At 38.0% G+C, this 14,299-nt stretch overlaps 1 protein-coding gene across 4 annotated transcripts in view; it reads left to right on the forward strand.

Moving 5' to 3' along the window:
* The window catches only part of CCNY (cyclin Y), a 107,567-nt gene extending 94,482 nt beyond the window's left edge, over nucleotides 1-13,085 (forward strand). For all 4 annotated transcript variants that reach the window (XM_085538913.1, XM_015853103.3, XM_085538911.1 and 1 more), the window contains 3 exons: nucleotides 1,574-1,740; nucleotides 5,124-5,286; nucleotides 10,327-13,085. In XM_085538913.1, coding sequence (XP_085395039.1) covers nucleotides 1,574-1,740; nucleotides 5,124-5,286; nucleotides 10,327-10,443 — 447 coding nt within the window. In that variant the 3' untranslated portion in view covers nucleotides 10,444-13,085. The remainder of the gene's footprint in view (nucleotides 1-1,573; nucleotides 1,741-5,123; nucleotides 5,287-10,326) is intronic.
* The last annotated feature ends 1,214 nt before the right edge of the window (nucleotides 13,086-14,299 follow it).

The following is a 14,299-nucleotide window of genomic DNA, read 5'->3' on the forward strand; positions in this document are numbered from 1 at the left end:
CCACCTGGCCGTTCTCCAAAAGTCTGTACTGATTCAGCACATCTTTGCAGCAGCCAGAAGCAGCAGTCCTGAATTAATGTAGGCTACTGAGTATGCAGAACCTCCTTCTTTGGGTTGGGAGTGGAGTTCCTTTTGTCACAGTGAGCTTTCTTGTGTGTGTAGGAAAGAGAGCTTGTCTGTGCCTTTACTGCTTTCACAAATGTACCCTACCTGTGTAGGGCAGAAGCCCATGTACATTCCATACTTTTCTTTGCCTGAGGTTTGCCGTCTGCAGAGCCATCTGCTTCCCCCTGACCTGCAGCTAGAGCAGAGGGCTGTAAGGAGGACGGTGACTGTACCTGAGGGGTTTGGGTGAAAGTTGAAGAACTTAACTGTTAGGATATCATAAACATCATTGGAGACTAGTCCTGCCTTATGCTGAATTCTCACGCTATCTGAGGACTTCAGTAAACTTCTGCAAGTGTTTCTGCAAGATGACCTCGAAAGGTGAAATTTACGGGGCTTGCAATTACAGTAAGGGGTCAAGTTGAACATTGCTGTAAAGCAAATGAAGTTAATTTCCATTGCCCTAATTTGAGTGGTGTGGTACTGCAGCACTTCCTACTTATAAGGCTCCCTGTGTTAGTTTTGCTTTAAACAAGCATTCCACTTACCTGGGACAATTCCAGGAATTGTTAGCTCATAATTCAAGGAGCAGTTTTGCTTACTAAGTTCAACAAGTATGTTTGTATTAACAGTAAGGGGTTTACACGGGCTGCCTAAGAAGCATAGGGCAGCCTTTGGAACTGACCCATCAAGTAGTCAGGCTCTGCTGAGATGCATTTGCTGCCTTTTTACTGAGCTTTGTGTTTCTGTGGTTTTTGTACATATTTCTGTAGCACTCCTTAGAGAAGTGAGTCTTTTGAGTCTCCAGTGCTGTTCTCACCTCACCCACTCGCACACATTTTTCTGAGTTTCCGTCTTGAATCCTTGTGTTGCAGTGACCATTTGTTTATTTCTAGGGACTTTGATGCTCTTGCCAGTCAAGTTAGTGATATTTTGCACAGGTTCCCTAGAGGGGACCTACATGACATGATGCCATATCTGATAACTGTCTGGGAATTAGAGCCGTGGTTGTTTGTATGATAGCTAATAACTACAATTGGTAGCGTGTGCTTGCCTTCCACATTATTAGTTGGCATTTTATTTATGTTATTATTTTAATAATTTATTTAAACTCTCATTTGAATTCATTCAGATGTACAAATATGTTAGCAACAAATATGGATAGAAAAATAACAGTTTCGTTTCTGCTTTGTGGTCAGAAAGCAGAGGTCAACTAAAACATGAATTTACCATATCCAGTCTTGATCTTGGCATACATGTATCCATTAAACCTACAGCTTTTATGAAAGAACTTTCTTTAGACCAGATTATTGTTTTGAAACTGCTGTAATGGGTTATGATGTGGAATACTGATAGCAAAATTACAAAATTACAAAACCATGACATGGGTTTATTAGAATAGTTTTCTTAATATTTTTCTGCAATTAAGTAGAAATGAAAAAGTCTTGATTTTCACGTGTTTCCACAGGTATATCTTGAAAGACTTCTAACTTATGCAGAGATAGATATTTGTCCAGCAAACTGGAAGCGAATTGTACTGGGTGCTATTCTGCTGGCATCCAAAGTTTGGGACGACCAAGCAGTGTGGAATGTGGATTACTGCCAGATCCTGAAAGATATCACAGTTGAAGACATGTGAGTCCAGTGTGTTCGTCTTTGTCCATGGTCTGTGTGTGTGAGGGGGGAAGTTATCTCATAAATGTTATAAAGGTTGTGTGTCTGCATTGTATCTAGATCTGGTGGATGCTGATATATGTGGCACGAGGTCCACTGGACAGTTATGTACATAGTTTTGTTGTTGTTTATGTTAAACTGTATTTTACTGCTGGATGTTCACACTCAGTGAACTTGCAGAACATTGAAAGTCATGACTTGACGGAAAAAAAAAGCCACACACAAAAAGACATAAGATAAGCCTGCTTATCTTCAGTTCAGCTACCTTTACAGTAATGTCAGTTCTCTGCACAGACAGTAGAACAATGTGTAACACAAGAAGATTTGTTCTGATTATAAAAACTTGTAGACAGCCACGCACTTACAGCTGCCACTACTCAACCATTGAATGATCACTCACATATTTCTGTCATTATTCAAATACTCTTTTTTCCATATCCTGCTGAATTTGTTTGCAAGGTTAATATAAGTATATATTTTAACTTGCAAAGAGAAAATTCATTTCGATAACTTTCCCTTCTTTTATTTTTACACAATGGCATTCTTCAGAAATGTATTATGGTGGCACATACAGAGTTGCAGTATGTGGCTAGATACTTCCCAGTCGTTTTAAAAGTATATTGCAACAGAAATAAAAGGAACTGTGATAAGAATAAATATACTTAAGATCTCAGTGGTTACAAATACTAAAATGAATGTTTATCCCATTAAATAATCAAGTACTCGTGGTTGGTTGGTTAGTTGGTATTACATGTATTTGGTGAAGTGCCTGAATTTCATAACATTCAGGGCCGAGTCACATACCGTGCACCAGCTCACAGTTGTTCTTATCTGAGTTAATGTGCACAAGAGAATGGTGATAGAATGGCAGAAGCTGGAATTATGGTGCTGGGATCACATTTGTGAGGCCACGTTCCTAAACAGGCCACAGAGTAGTGCATTCAGAGAGTGATAGTGTGAATCTACACCTACACTCCCATTTTCATAAGCACTAGTGACAGTAGAATGATTAAAGAGATGGTTTTAGTACAGTACCTCTGTGTTTCTAAGCTCTTTTAAACAGGGAGAGGTGTTTCTATTAAAAAATATGTAGACCTGTTTCTACTTTAACTCAGTTACATCATAATTGTAGTCACTGAAATGCATTTACTGTGGCAGAATACTATTTATATTTATTTACATTTCTGTTTGTTTTGTGTTTATGTTGTGGCTACACTCTGTTAAGTGGAGAGAAAAGAAGGGGGAAGTAAACAAGAAAAAAATGTTTATTTAGACAGTGTAGTTTTTGAATCTGTTTGCACTCGCAATGCAGTGAAGATGAAGCATTTCTGCTACAGCTGCTCTAAATCAAAGCTACTAAGAATCTACTTTATAGCTAGTCTAAAAATGATCTGTAAGGAAAAGGTTCAAAGCTGGGAAACAGCTGACTGCTTAAAATGCAGCATGTCATACACTTCTAGGTAAGATGCTTAGAAACTGAATAGCTCTCATTTCTTGTATATTGGAAAAGTTATCTCTAGATTTGCACTAACAAATAGTTTGTAATAAGATCTTTACTTCCTGCACAAGAGTAAGAAACATAAACCCTTCATTGCTACGGTGTGCTGTGGATAAGCCTCATTATTTTTGGGGAAAACTGTCATTTCAAACCAGACATCAGAAATGTACATAATAGCATTTCAATTTCTGTGGCATACAGAACAATTTGGTAATGCTTTCTTGACTATTTGCGTGCTTTGTGAATAAGGTTCTTTTTCCATTAACTCCTTCTTCAATGCAAATCTCAGCACTTGTACAGTGTGTTTGAAGGTGAAATACTGGGTAAAGTAGAGCTCTGAACAGGTTGAAGCAAATGCTGGCAGGTTTGACTGTGCGATATGACGGTATTAATCAAGTATGGTTATAAATACAAGCTTTGAAATTGCTGAATCTCAGGGCATTTTTGGAAGGCAGGTTAAGGGACATACTGAGATGATATGAGAGGGAATGGACCAAAAAAAAAGAGTTTTGCTTTTGTCAAACACACATGGTGGTGCTGCTGTTAGAAACTGCACATCAGCAGGATAAAAGCATGACTCCAATGGCAGACCTGGTCTCATGTGCTACCACCAGTCCTCTTTCTTGTAGAGAGCTTCATGCCCTCTAAACAGGCCAGTGATGAGTCCTTGTCCTTAAAGTTAGAAACACAGAGTCTTTAAAACAGAGGACAGAGCCAGCAGCCTTTAGGGAGCACAGGCTCTCTTTCAGTATGGAACTTGATGGTCTGTTTTGTGAGCTTTGTGTTTGGAGCTCCTTGCGAATGCTTCCCAATGCGAAGAGTTGGGTGCTTGTTGATCTAAGGATGTTTCTCTTCCAACTGCCAGTTTTTCCAAACATTTCCTTCCTCCTATCTCTGACGTGATGATTATCACTATTTATTTACAGTTGTCATGTGACTTGGTCTGTACCAAGTAAGGGCTTGGTACTTATAATTACTTATATTAATAAGGCAAGGAAAACTCTACACCTAAATCTTAAACTACTGTCAATCATTAAGCATGAACTTATCTTACAGAACATCATACATAATTTTCTGAGCTTTAGGAATCATCATACTCTTCTGCAAAATTTACTCTATTTGTTGTTTCTGGTATCTTGAAATCATTATTTTAAGTATATCAAGTGCCCCAATGTATGTATTGTGTAGGATATTTAGTTACTATAGGGCTGCTCCTATCCATTCTTTTGAAAAGCATATTTTTTGAGGTACTGAAGGTGAATTTTTCTTGCAAATAGTAGAGAAAAATTGCTGTACTCAGCTCATAAGCCCAGACAAATGGTACGCTGAAGAAATCAGATTTCCCGTGTCTAGTTTTAAGTGATTTATTATGAAAGCCAAGAGAGAATAAACAAGTTGTCCAGTCATTTGTATGTTAGGATAATTTGCAACATCTCTGAGAGCTGTCTGACAAATTTAGGGCATGTCTGTACTTTGTGTTGGCATAGCTGTGTCTGCAGATCCACCTAGTGGAGGCACGGCAGAAACTACAAGAACTTCATTTCCCTGGCTTTAGTCTTCTCCTAGCTTTGCTTGCTTAACTAAAGGGTCTCTTCTGCTGGCAAAAGTTTGGGTTTAGGTTTGATTAGCACAGCAGTAGCAGCTGCAAGGTGCAGCAACTTTAATATTCCTCACCAGAGCATGTATGCTTATAGAACTTGGTAGACTAGTTCAAAATTTAGACTTGGATAATTGCATCTGTCAGGAATACGAAATGAACTTGGTTACTAGCATTTGCAATTTAAAGTAAATTACATTCAGGATGCACAGGCTGAAAAATGTTTTCACATTTATCTTCTCTCTACAGGAATGAGCTGGAACGCCAGTTTCTGGAGCTGTTGCAGTTCAATATTAATGTTCCCTCCAGTGTTTATGCCAAGTATTATTTTGATTTGCGCTCTCTGGCAGAAGCAAATAACCTGAGTTTTCCTTTGGAGCCCCTCAGCAGGGATAGGGCGTATAAACTTGAGGTAAGACAGTAGTTTTTTATATTGCCCAGAGATGAATCTATATAATCATTTGGAGTTGTTGGAGTATTTCTCCCTTCCCAACCCATCTCTTCCAATATATTCCCACGTAATGTTAGAAAGTGCCCAGTATCCATAACTGAGTTGTTTTTTTTTTGTTTGTTTGTTGGTTTTACCTTGTGCTTTAGGTGTTCATGGGTATGGAAACAACTTTCTGGCCCAGTTTACTTCATATTTTGCCTTGCTTTCCATTTCTTTCCATTCTAATTTCACATGAATCCAATTCTGCTGTCTCAGCAGTGTTATTCTCAGTAATGAGACAGGAATGAGCACACATCATTACTGGGGGAATACTTAGAAGACCTGAATGCACCATGTGCATAAAACCACTATGTCAGATGTACCTGTGAAATTCAGGTCATTATGAATTCCTGAATTGGAGTGTCTTATTCTATTTCTAAATATTCCCTCCAAATTTCTCAGATAGCTCTAATAAGAAGATAAGTTAATTCTGTATATGAAGTGAGGTGTAAATTTGCATCAGATTTTATTTGTTAAAGAGTCATAATAATAAAACATAAAAAATCATTGTGATTGACATCAGAAGTGGTGTGCTGAGTTATTAGATGCTAGATCTTGATAATTACCACCATCACATGCATTTGTAATTAAGTATATTACTTTTGGAAGAGAATTTAGCACACAGATTTTCTCAAACCTGTCTGAGTTAGAAGTGAAGGTAATGAAGACAACTCCTGAAACCTTAGAAGAAAATAGCTGTAAATATTAAGAGAATACTGGTCATTATTCTGGACTAACTAACTTTGAAGTGCCGCTCTGCTACACAGAAGGCTCGAATCCCGGGGGTTGGACTCGATGATCTCTAAGGTCCCTTCCAACCCGCACGAGACTGTGATACTATGATACTATGATAAAGAGAATGCATATTTAAAAAGAACTAATGGAATATTTTTTAATTAAGTCCACGCAACTAAAAACTCTGCTAAGGTGAGTTGGTTTGTACTTTTAGCACAAGGCAGCTCTGAAATAAGCTTGCTAGCCAAGGGGGATGGCTGTAGGTAAGAGGAAGAGTCTCTGCTGTGAGACTTCACCTGGTGCCAGCTCCTTACCTCTCTTCTGTGGCCAGAAGGAAGGGAACGTGGTGGGAACTGCCTTGTTCCCTGGTGATATTGGATGTATTTCATGTACCCTTGAAAGAGCTGACAGCGTAATGTATAGCCTAATTCCTTGAGCACAGCTCAGTGTAGCTTGCCAGGAGTTATCAGAATGCATCTGCAACAATTTTCAAAGTCTATCATGCACTTTTCAGTCCAGAGTTCTCTATTTCTGGAACTGAGACAAAAGCTGCAGTCTGTGATCAAAGGTTACAGACTGATAGCAAATGTACGTGTGCACTGAAATGATTTGCCATGTCTAGTAAATTGAAAAGACTTTGCTTAGTTCTGAGATTTCAGGCAACTTATTTACTGGCAATTGACATGTTTGCATTTTACAGTCATGTTCAGTATCTGAAGCAGGAACATTAGATCTCTCGTGGCAGAATCTGTGTTGCTATTTTTGTAAATACCAATAAGTTAACCTACCAGTGACAAAAAAACACACCAAAAGAGTCCAAAGGATGAGGCTAGTGATCGCTGTTCCTTGTCAAATGGAAATGCTGGAAAAGATCCATCAAATTGGATATGCTAAGAGAGGTTATAACACTTTAAAACTGATAGTTCTGTCTGGAGCTTTTGTAGGGGATGTTTTTTTTTGTTTAATGTTCCCACAACTGATACGAAGAAGCAGCTTTGTCTTTTCAATGATAAAGTGAATGCAGTGTGGCCTGAAAGCATCCTGAGTTTGTTGTACCAGTCTACCTAGCAGTCAGGAAATATTTTCATGACCTTCTTTCCTGCGCCCCTCTCCTCATCCCTTCCAGACACACACACACATAGTATGAAATCTTTCAAGTTAAAAACAGCAAATAACATTTCATTAAATCAGCCAGCCAGTGCTCGTTGTTCAGAACAGCATATTTTGTACTGTGTTTTCTCCTTCCTTCTAATTGTATCCAATGCAAGGCTTCCGTTTCTTCTCCCGAGAAATTAGTTTCTAACATGGGAGATTCTTCTGCCAAGAAGATTGTCAGATATCCAGCCTCAAGCCACTATGTTGTAATTTCCTACTCTTGCACCTGGCTTTTCTCCCATGTACTGTACTAGATATGAGTCAGATTCTGCTCTTCTGATAAGTCCACAAAACGTACCTACCCTATTTCTGCTTGTGATCTTGGCACTTTGCTCATTTCCAGACTAGATTTTGTAAGAGCAGTTTTTAGTGCACTCTCAGTTGAATGGACTGTGTGTTGTCTCAGCTTTTTATTATTAGGATAGTGCTTGAGAAAGAACTCTTTCAACTACTGTGTGCTGTATGTTCTTGACCCTAAAAAGGTACTATTCTGTAGATCAATCAGACTAAAAAGAGGAGAGAAAATTGTAAGAAATGGGCTGAGAAGTGTCATTCTACCCTCCAGCTTCCCACTCTCACAGTGACTGATGGCAGACCTGCATGTCCTGTGTGCTAAGAACCTTGTAGCTAAAAAGCAAAACTTCCTTGACTTCTTTTGTCTGTCCTGACCTGACGATTCTTCTTTCCATTCTCCATGCAGTCAGGAGAACCCCCATCATCACAGCTTTCAGACATCTGTTTGTTTTTTTTTTACATATTCCAACCAGACTTATTTCTGCCTCTCTACATTCTCTCTGGTTTGCCCATTTTGGAGTGTACCACAGCACTCAAGGCTGAGTGCATTCGTGCATTTCCAATGGTGAATCTATAGCCAGCACTCCAGCGGTGTGCATGCAGCCAAAATGTATCCTCTGTTGCCATTCCCCCCATCTCCTCATCCCCCAACTCTTACCAGTGATAAAAATCTCCTTCAGAGCTATGCAGAGTATCTCACAGAGGGAACAAAATTCCACATAATTGATTGCTGTTGCTGGTTTTAATAATACTTTGTTTTAATTTCACGGGAGAAAAGAAAGACACCTTGCAACAGGCAGAAATTAGTTTCCTTTGGTGTTAAAAGTAATAGATACATCAGATGACAGAGAGGTGTTGTAACCTACATACATTTATCTTAACTGACAGACAAAGTAAGTAATTACAGTTTTCCACTTTTGTCATGTTTTCCCCTATGTTACAAGACACTTCAGTGACTTTTCAAAGACTTCGTGAATTTTCAAATAGGCTTCAACTGTCTATTTTGTAAATTATTTGCAAATGAATTGGCACCATTAGGTACAGGATTGCTTTAAACTGCAGTCAGTGTTTTACATCCATATGAATAATCACCAAGGATCGGAGCTGCCAAATATTGAGTACCACTTCCAAGCCAAATTTTGTTTTCTCTGAGCGAGTGCCAGAACAGGAATATTTTCCTATTTTACATGTAGTTTTGTAGTGATTTTTATAGTGATTACTATTTCTATTTAATACCTAAAATAAAAGACTGGTTTGGCAGCCAGAAGAAGCTGACCTCCAGCTCTGCACACTTCATGTCCCTGCACGTTATTTTATGATTCAGTTCTTTTCATCCATTGGATTTTAAATCCAATTGAATTGCATAAACTTTCCTAGTTCATTGAGTTTCTTGTTAAATTATATAAAATATTATTGAGCAATTTTAAGTGAGTTAAGTAATGGGCTACAAAGCAAGAAGAATAGTTGTGTTATTTTACTCTGTTTTCTTCACGTGCACTAAAAAAGCAAACTTTTCAAGAATGGCTATAGCAAAAGGAAATTCAGTTTCCAACTACAAAATAGCAGCTGGTTTCTTGGTGGTTTTTGTTTGCTTGCTTGCTTGTTTGTTTTAATTTAATTTAGTCATGTTTTGTGGCTGACTTACCCATAGAATTAGATGAGCTTGTTCCCAGGGCAGGAGCTGTGTGTTTCTGCCATACCTGCCACTGATCTTTGCTGGACAGTTGGGACGTTAGGACTCTTTTGACTTGCTGAGCTGTTGAAGTAAAGGTTAAGAAAAAGCATGATGCATGGTGGAGTCAGACTGTGTATTTATATTGCCTTCTTTTATAATCAAACACTTGTGGTGTTTTTATTTGTGCAGTGCTTTTTGTTAAACATCCCTTCTTAAGACACCACTTAAAAGCATTCCAGAGTAAATGGAAATACTGTTTTAGTTCATCTCATTTTCTGAGTTGACCTTGAACGCTCCTTGGGATGACCTTTCTCTGCAGCTCTGTGTGTTTAAATGCCAGATTTAACATCTTCACTGATGCAAACCATAGCCTGTCCTAACCATATGAATGCTTACAGGGTTGAGATATAAAAGGCACGTAATAAAGGTTTGTTTTAAACTTGGCTAAAAGCAGTACAAACATAAAACGTTAGCCTCAATGTCAGTAAGTCTCAGTAATCTTTGTCTCTTTCTTCAAAAGATATTCTCATGACATTTCTGTGTATTTTGAATGCAAATAAAATTATTCTGAATCTGAGAGACGCTTCACTTAAGCAGCCCTTAAGACAGCAGCTTGCATAAAAATCACCATCTCCTGCAGGTTCTTTGGAAATGCAGGCAAACATCAGTCCTATTAGCAAAGCAGGGCAAGTCCTGTGACAGGCTGCTCATCTCTAAAGGAAATCCAAAACAAGGAAATACAAACCATCCTCTTTCTGAACTGTCCAAATATAATTTCTATGAAGATCTCTACATTTTGTTGCCAAGTGAAGTGCTCTATATGGGTTACTCTCCAACTGTCTTGATTGGGTTTGCTACAGTTAGGCAGTAAAGAAAAGACTTGGAAAATGCTTGCTGAGTCCTTCAAAAGTGAGTATGGTGGGCAGTATAGTGGAAATGTGTTGATTACCATAAGGATAATGAAACAAGTAAGATTTGGGGACAAGTTCTTCATATGTTTGGTTTAATTAAATGCCAATTTATAATATTGTCTATATGCAAAAATCTACCTTTAACAGCTGTGGGCAGTGCAATTGAGGTCTCTTCCTTCTTTCGCGTTACAGGCCATTTCCCGCTTGTGTGAAGATAAATACAAGGACTTCAGGAAATCTGCCAAGAAACGGTCAGTCAGTGCTGACAATCTGACTGTGGTTAGATGGTCTCCTGCTATTATCTCCTAACAGAGGAGACTGGAATATTCCTACGGACGTACTGTTTCATCCATCCAGATGTTTGTTTCTTTTTTTTTTGGGGGGGGGGAGAAAAAGACTTCTGATTTATTATTTTTTTTTTAATTTTTAAATCTGTCAAGCTGCCTTTACAGTGCCTCCCCATTGTGTAGCACATGAGTAAAGTACCTGGCAGGAGCTGAAGTGGAGAAGCTGGTGTTTGGGAGAGAAGATGGGCGACAATTTCTTTCTCACTTTCAGTAACAGCTTTACTCTTTCTACGAGGAAACAGCAAATCGGGTGCTTGGAAGAAGAAACAAAAATGTAGTAGAGGCAGAAAAACTGTTTCAGAACTGTGCCATTTTTCAACGTGCTGTGCTTTTGAAGAGAAACGGCGGCATGAAAATGAGCCGTGTAGTCAGATGGCTGTGCACTAGAGGAGTGACGTTGGGAGAGTTCCATCTTCAAGGTTTCTCTTAATATCTTTCTAAATTTTTATTTTTCCATTCCTCATTGCTGCTTCCCAGGAAAAATTCTTCCCCTTGCACAGCAGCAAATACCAAGTCTGTATTTACAGTAGCACAAGCCCCTGAATAAATAGTGTTGTTTTTTTTTTTCCACTGCACTTTTCTCTGTAAGCTGTTATTAGCATTATTCTTCATAATTATTATGCATACGTTATATTTCTCTTATGCCTTCTGTTGTATTTCAAAAGAGAGAACTTGACCATAGTGCTGAACCAAAAGTGTGTACAGGGATCAGAAGATCGTTTGTAATTTCATGATGTGTTTTATTTATAGTATACTTGCGTGCGTGTGCCTTCCTAAGTTCTCTGAATCAATTATTTTTCCTCGATACAAAGATACAGTTGTTAAAGTGTTCAGATGATGGTAGTTAAAAGACTTGGGCCAAATCTATGAAATTTGCAACAGGTCTTGTGATCCTTTTTGCAGATTTTCTTAGCATTAGAAGTTTAGCAGAATTCATTTAGAGACAGATTTCCGTTGTATGGCCCGAATAGTTCATTCCTTCACCTCCGGGTCCATTGTTGCAAGCAATATTATCGATTTGTATGTGTTTACTTTAAAACAAAGTAAGTCTGTTTGTATAAAGAAAATAATGTTAAAAGTTCCACTGAGAAGGCCTGTAGAAGAGCAGAATTACGTATATTAACAAGGTACTTCTCACAAGTAGGTTTGGTTTTGAAGCTGAAATCTAAACCCTCATATTTTTTCAGTGTAGGCACTTACAGAAATTAAAAATAACCAAACCGTGAACATAATTTTCAACTCTAATTATTAAGCTGTTCTGTTGTTCTTAGTAGTTCCTTCCTACCGTGGCTGTTGCCCCCTTGGGATTTATAAGAAGCTTTTATTGAAGATAATTTGTCAATATATGCATATTCATTTCATAGTGCCCAAGGGTGATTATTTCTCTTTTATTTTATTTTAATTTTTTATTATTTTTTGTGCACGGTTTAGAAAGGTATGGATGAAATTTCTCAGTTCCCTGAAATCCTTTATTTGTGACTGTCACTGAAACGGGTGGCAGCAGACTTCCCTGATATATGCACTACTGTGGTAAACTGTAAAGATTCCATATTTGCTTTTATTAAGCCCTATGGGCTTGTAGCAAACCTAGGGGCCCAGAGAAGCACGCTTCGCTTCAGTGCAGGGCAGGTCAGATGCCTCCAGGTGGAGAGGCACTGGCAGGATTGAAGTAGTGATACCAAGCAGTTTCTGTTAACCTTCTAATGTGATCTGTGTGGTTTGTGACATGAAGGTTTTGACCGTAAATTCGCCTGATGTCCTTTGGACCTTGAAAATATATGATTCTCATCGTTGTTGTGCCAATACTTCAGAACTGTGAGTCTCCAAGTCCATTTTTCCCTTGAACATGGAATGTAAGGAAAGTATAATGATACGAATGCCAATCAAAGCATTTGAAACCTCTTTACAGATGATATCAAAAGGAACATTTTCAAAGCATTTGAAACTCATCCTTTCTAAGCATAAATTTAGGCTTTAAAATATGTAAAATATTTTGATTTATCAACATTTTGCTAAACTATTTTCCATTTAACTTGATATCAGGTATATTGGTTTTATCCATTTCTGGGCGATAGAAATATGAACTTTGGATGATGTAAAGATCTCAATGCATCTTCTATAATTTTTGTGAAGTTTATTAAACTACTTTAAAGATTGTATAGTCTATTTATTGTATGTATGTACATACAGTCTGATACTTTAAAAAGTGGATTCCGTAAAACCTGGCTCAGTCTTGTTTAGACTATTGAATATCGTTTTAGCCTTGTGCACTGGACTCTACCTCTGTATAGGAGAATTTTCCATATTCTTAATTAGTCCTGATTCTGTGATTAACTTGGTTATGTTTCTTGCACTAAGAATTAAAAAAAAAAAATCTGCTGTAAGTGTGGATTTTTTCTTTAAGTTTTACCATATGAATCCTCTGCACTTAAATGGATGTTTCTTTCCCTCATTGTTATAAAGGGATTCTTTGCTTTTCCTTCTGGTTTGTTCCAAGTTTGCCAAAAAGACAGTAGCCAGTACCTGTCAGGAAATCTGAATAAGTGTCTTTGGTTTGCAAGGTATTCTATACCATGTAATTAAAAAATGAATTATTATTTAGGATTATGTTGTGTTTAGTGGAGTTTTTTTAAGCGTTACAATATGGAAAATGCCATTGCAAGATTAGAGTCACCCAAGGTTTGAGAAGGGGGGTGAACCAGACAGCATTTTCATTGACAGCACAAGTAAAGTGTGGTTTTCCTTTCAGAACCCAAAACAAAATTTGCTGTAAATATTTTCTGGATGAAGGTTTTCACTATTGCTTTGGTCACCTGCTCAGAAACAAAAAGGTGTAGGTGATGTAATAAACCTGTCCCTCCACATGTCATTGTCTTAATGAATTATTTTCCTGTGTTGAGCCTGTGGGGCATTGGGTTTGTTGCTTATGCATTGACAACTGGATAAATACTTAAAGAAGGTTTCTTGTAAGACTTTTTATTCATGCACCCCTCTGCAGACCGGAGATGTTTCCCTGATTCCTCTCTGCATCTGAAGACTTGTTTCTATTTCATTTCATGTTTATTTTTTTCTTGTCAGCTTTGTACTTCATTCCCACGGATGCTTTTGGGACTGAGAATGTTGGAGTGATAAAGTGCAGAAAAAAGTAAAATGACAAAAAACATTTTCCCCTTTGATAAGCCCTATCAGTCTTTTGAATGATGCACATTTGATGATGCAAAATCCAATAGCAGTATAATGGGGTCCTTTTCAACAACTATATGTATATTTTAATTTGCTTTTCAGCCTTTTTGTGAGAGAGAGGAAAAGACCAGCATGTATAGCTCCATTTACCTTATAGTACTTAGCTGAGTTTATCTCGTAAACGCTTGATGAGAGACCTGCTTAAGTGTTTCTGAAGTCTTAGTTCAAGCTTTGTTTTTTAACACCTCTTTTTCTGTTTCCCAGCTTCGTTAACACCGCAAACCTTAGATACAAACTAAAGATTAGAAGGAGCAGAAGTCTCATCAGAAAAGGGTGACAGTGTATTGGTGGCAGATGACAAAGTGACATCTGGGAGTGTTGGCTATATGTAAAAATAGCAGTCTGTGGGAGGGGACGGAGGAATTGAAATGACAGAACAGAAAAAAAACACAAAGCTTTAGCAGCTGAAGCAACGAATTATTTACAGCCATCCTTTGCTGATAATGAGCACTGCGTTTTCCTTTGACATGTTGGAATTACTAATTGGAGCGCTGCACATCCGTTGCAGACTATGTAGTGCTCTGCTGTTCTGTGGTATATTTAAAGAATTTACTCAACCTGGCTTTTAGCTCTTT

Source organism: Coturnix japonica, chromosome 2 (assembly GCF_054131305.1).
Source record: "Coturnix japonica strain WE chromosome 2, WE-NBRP24, whole genome shotgun sequence".
Taxonomy (NCBI): domain Eukaryota; kingdom Metazoa; phylum Chordata; class Aves; order Galliformes; family Phasianidae; genus Coturnix; species Coturnix japonica.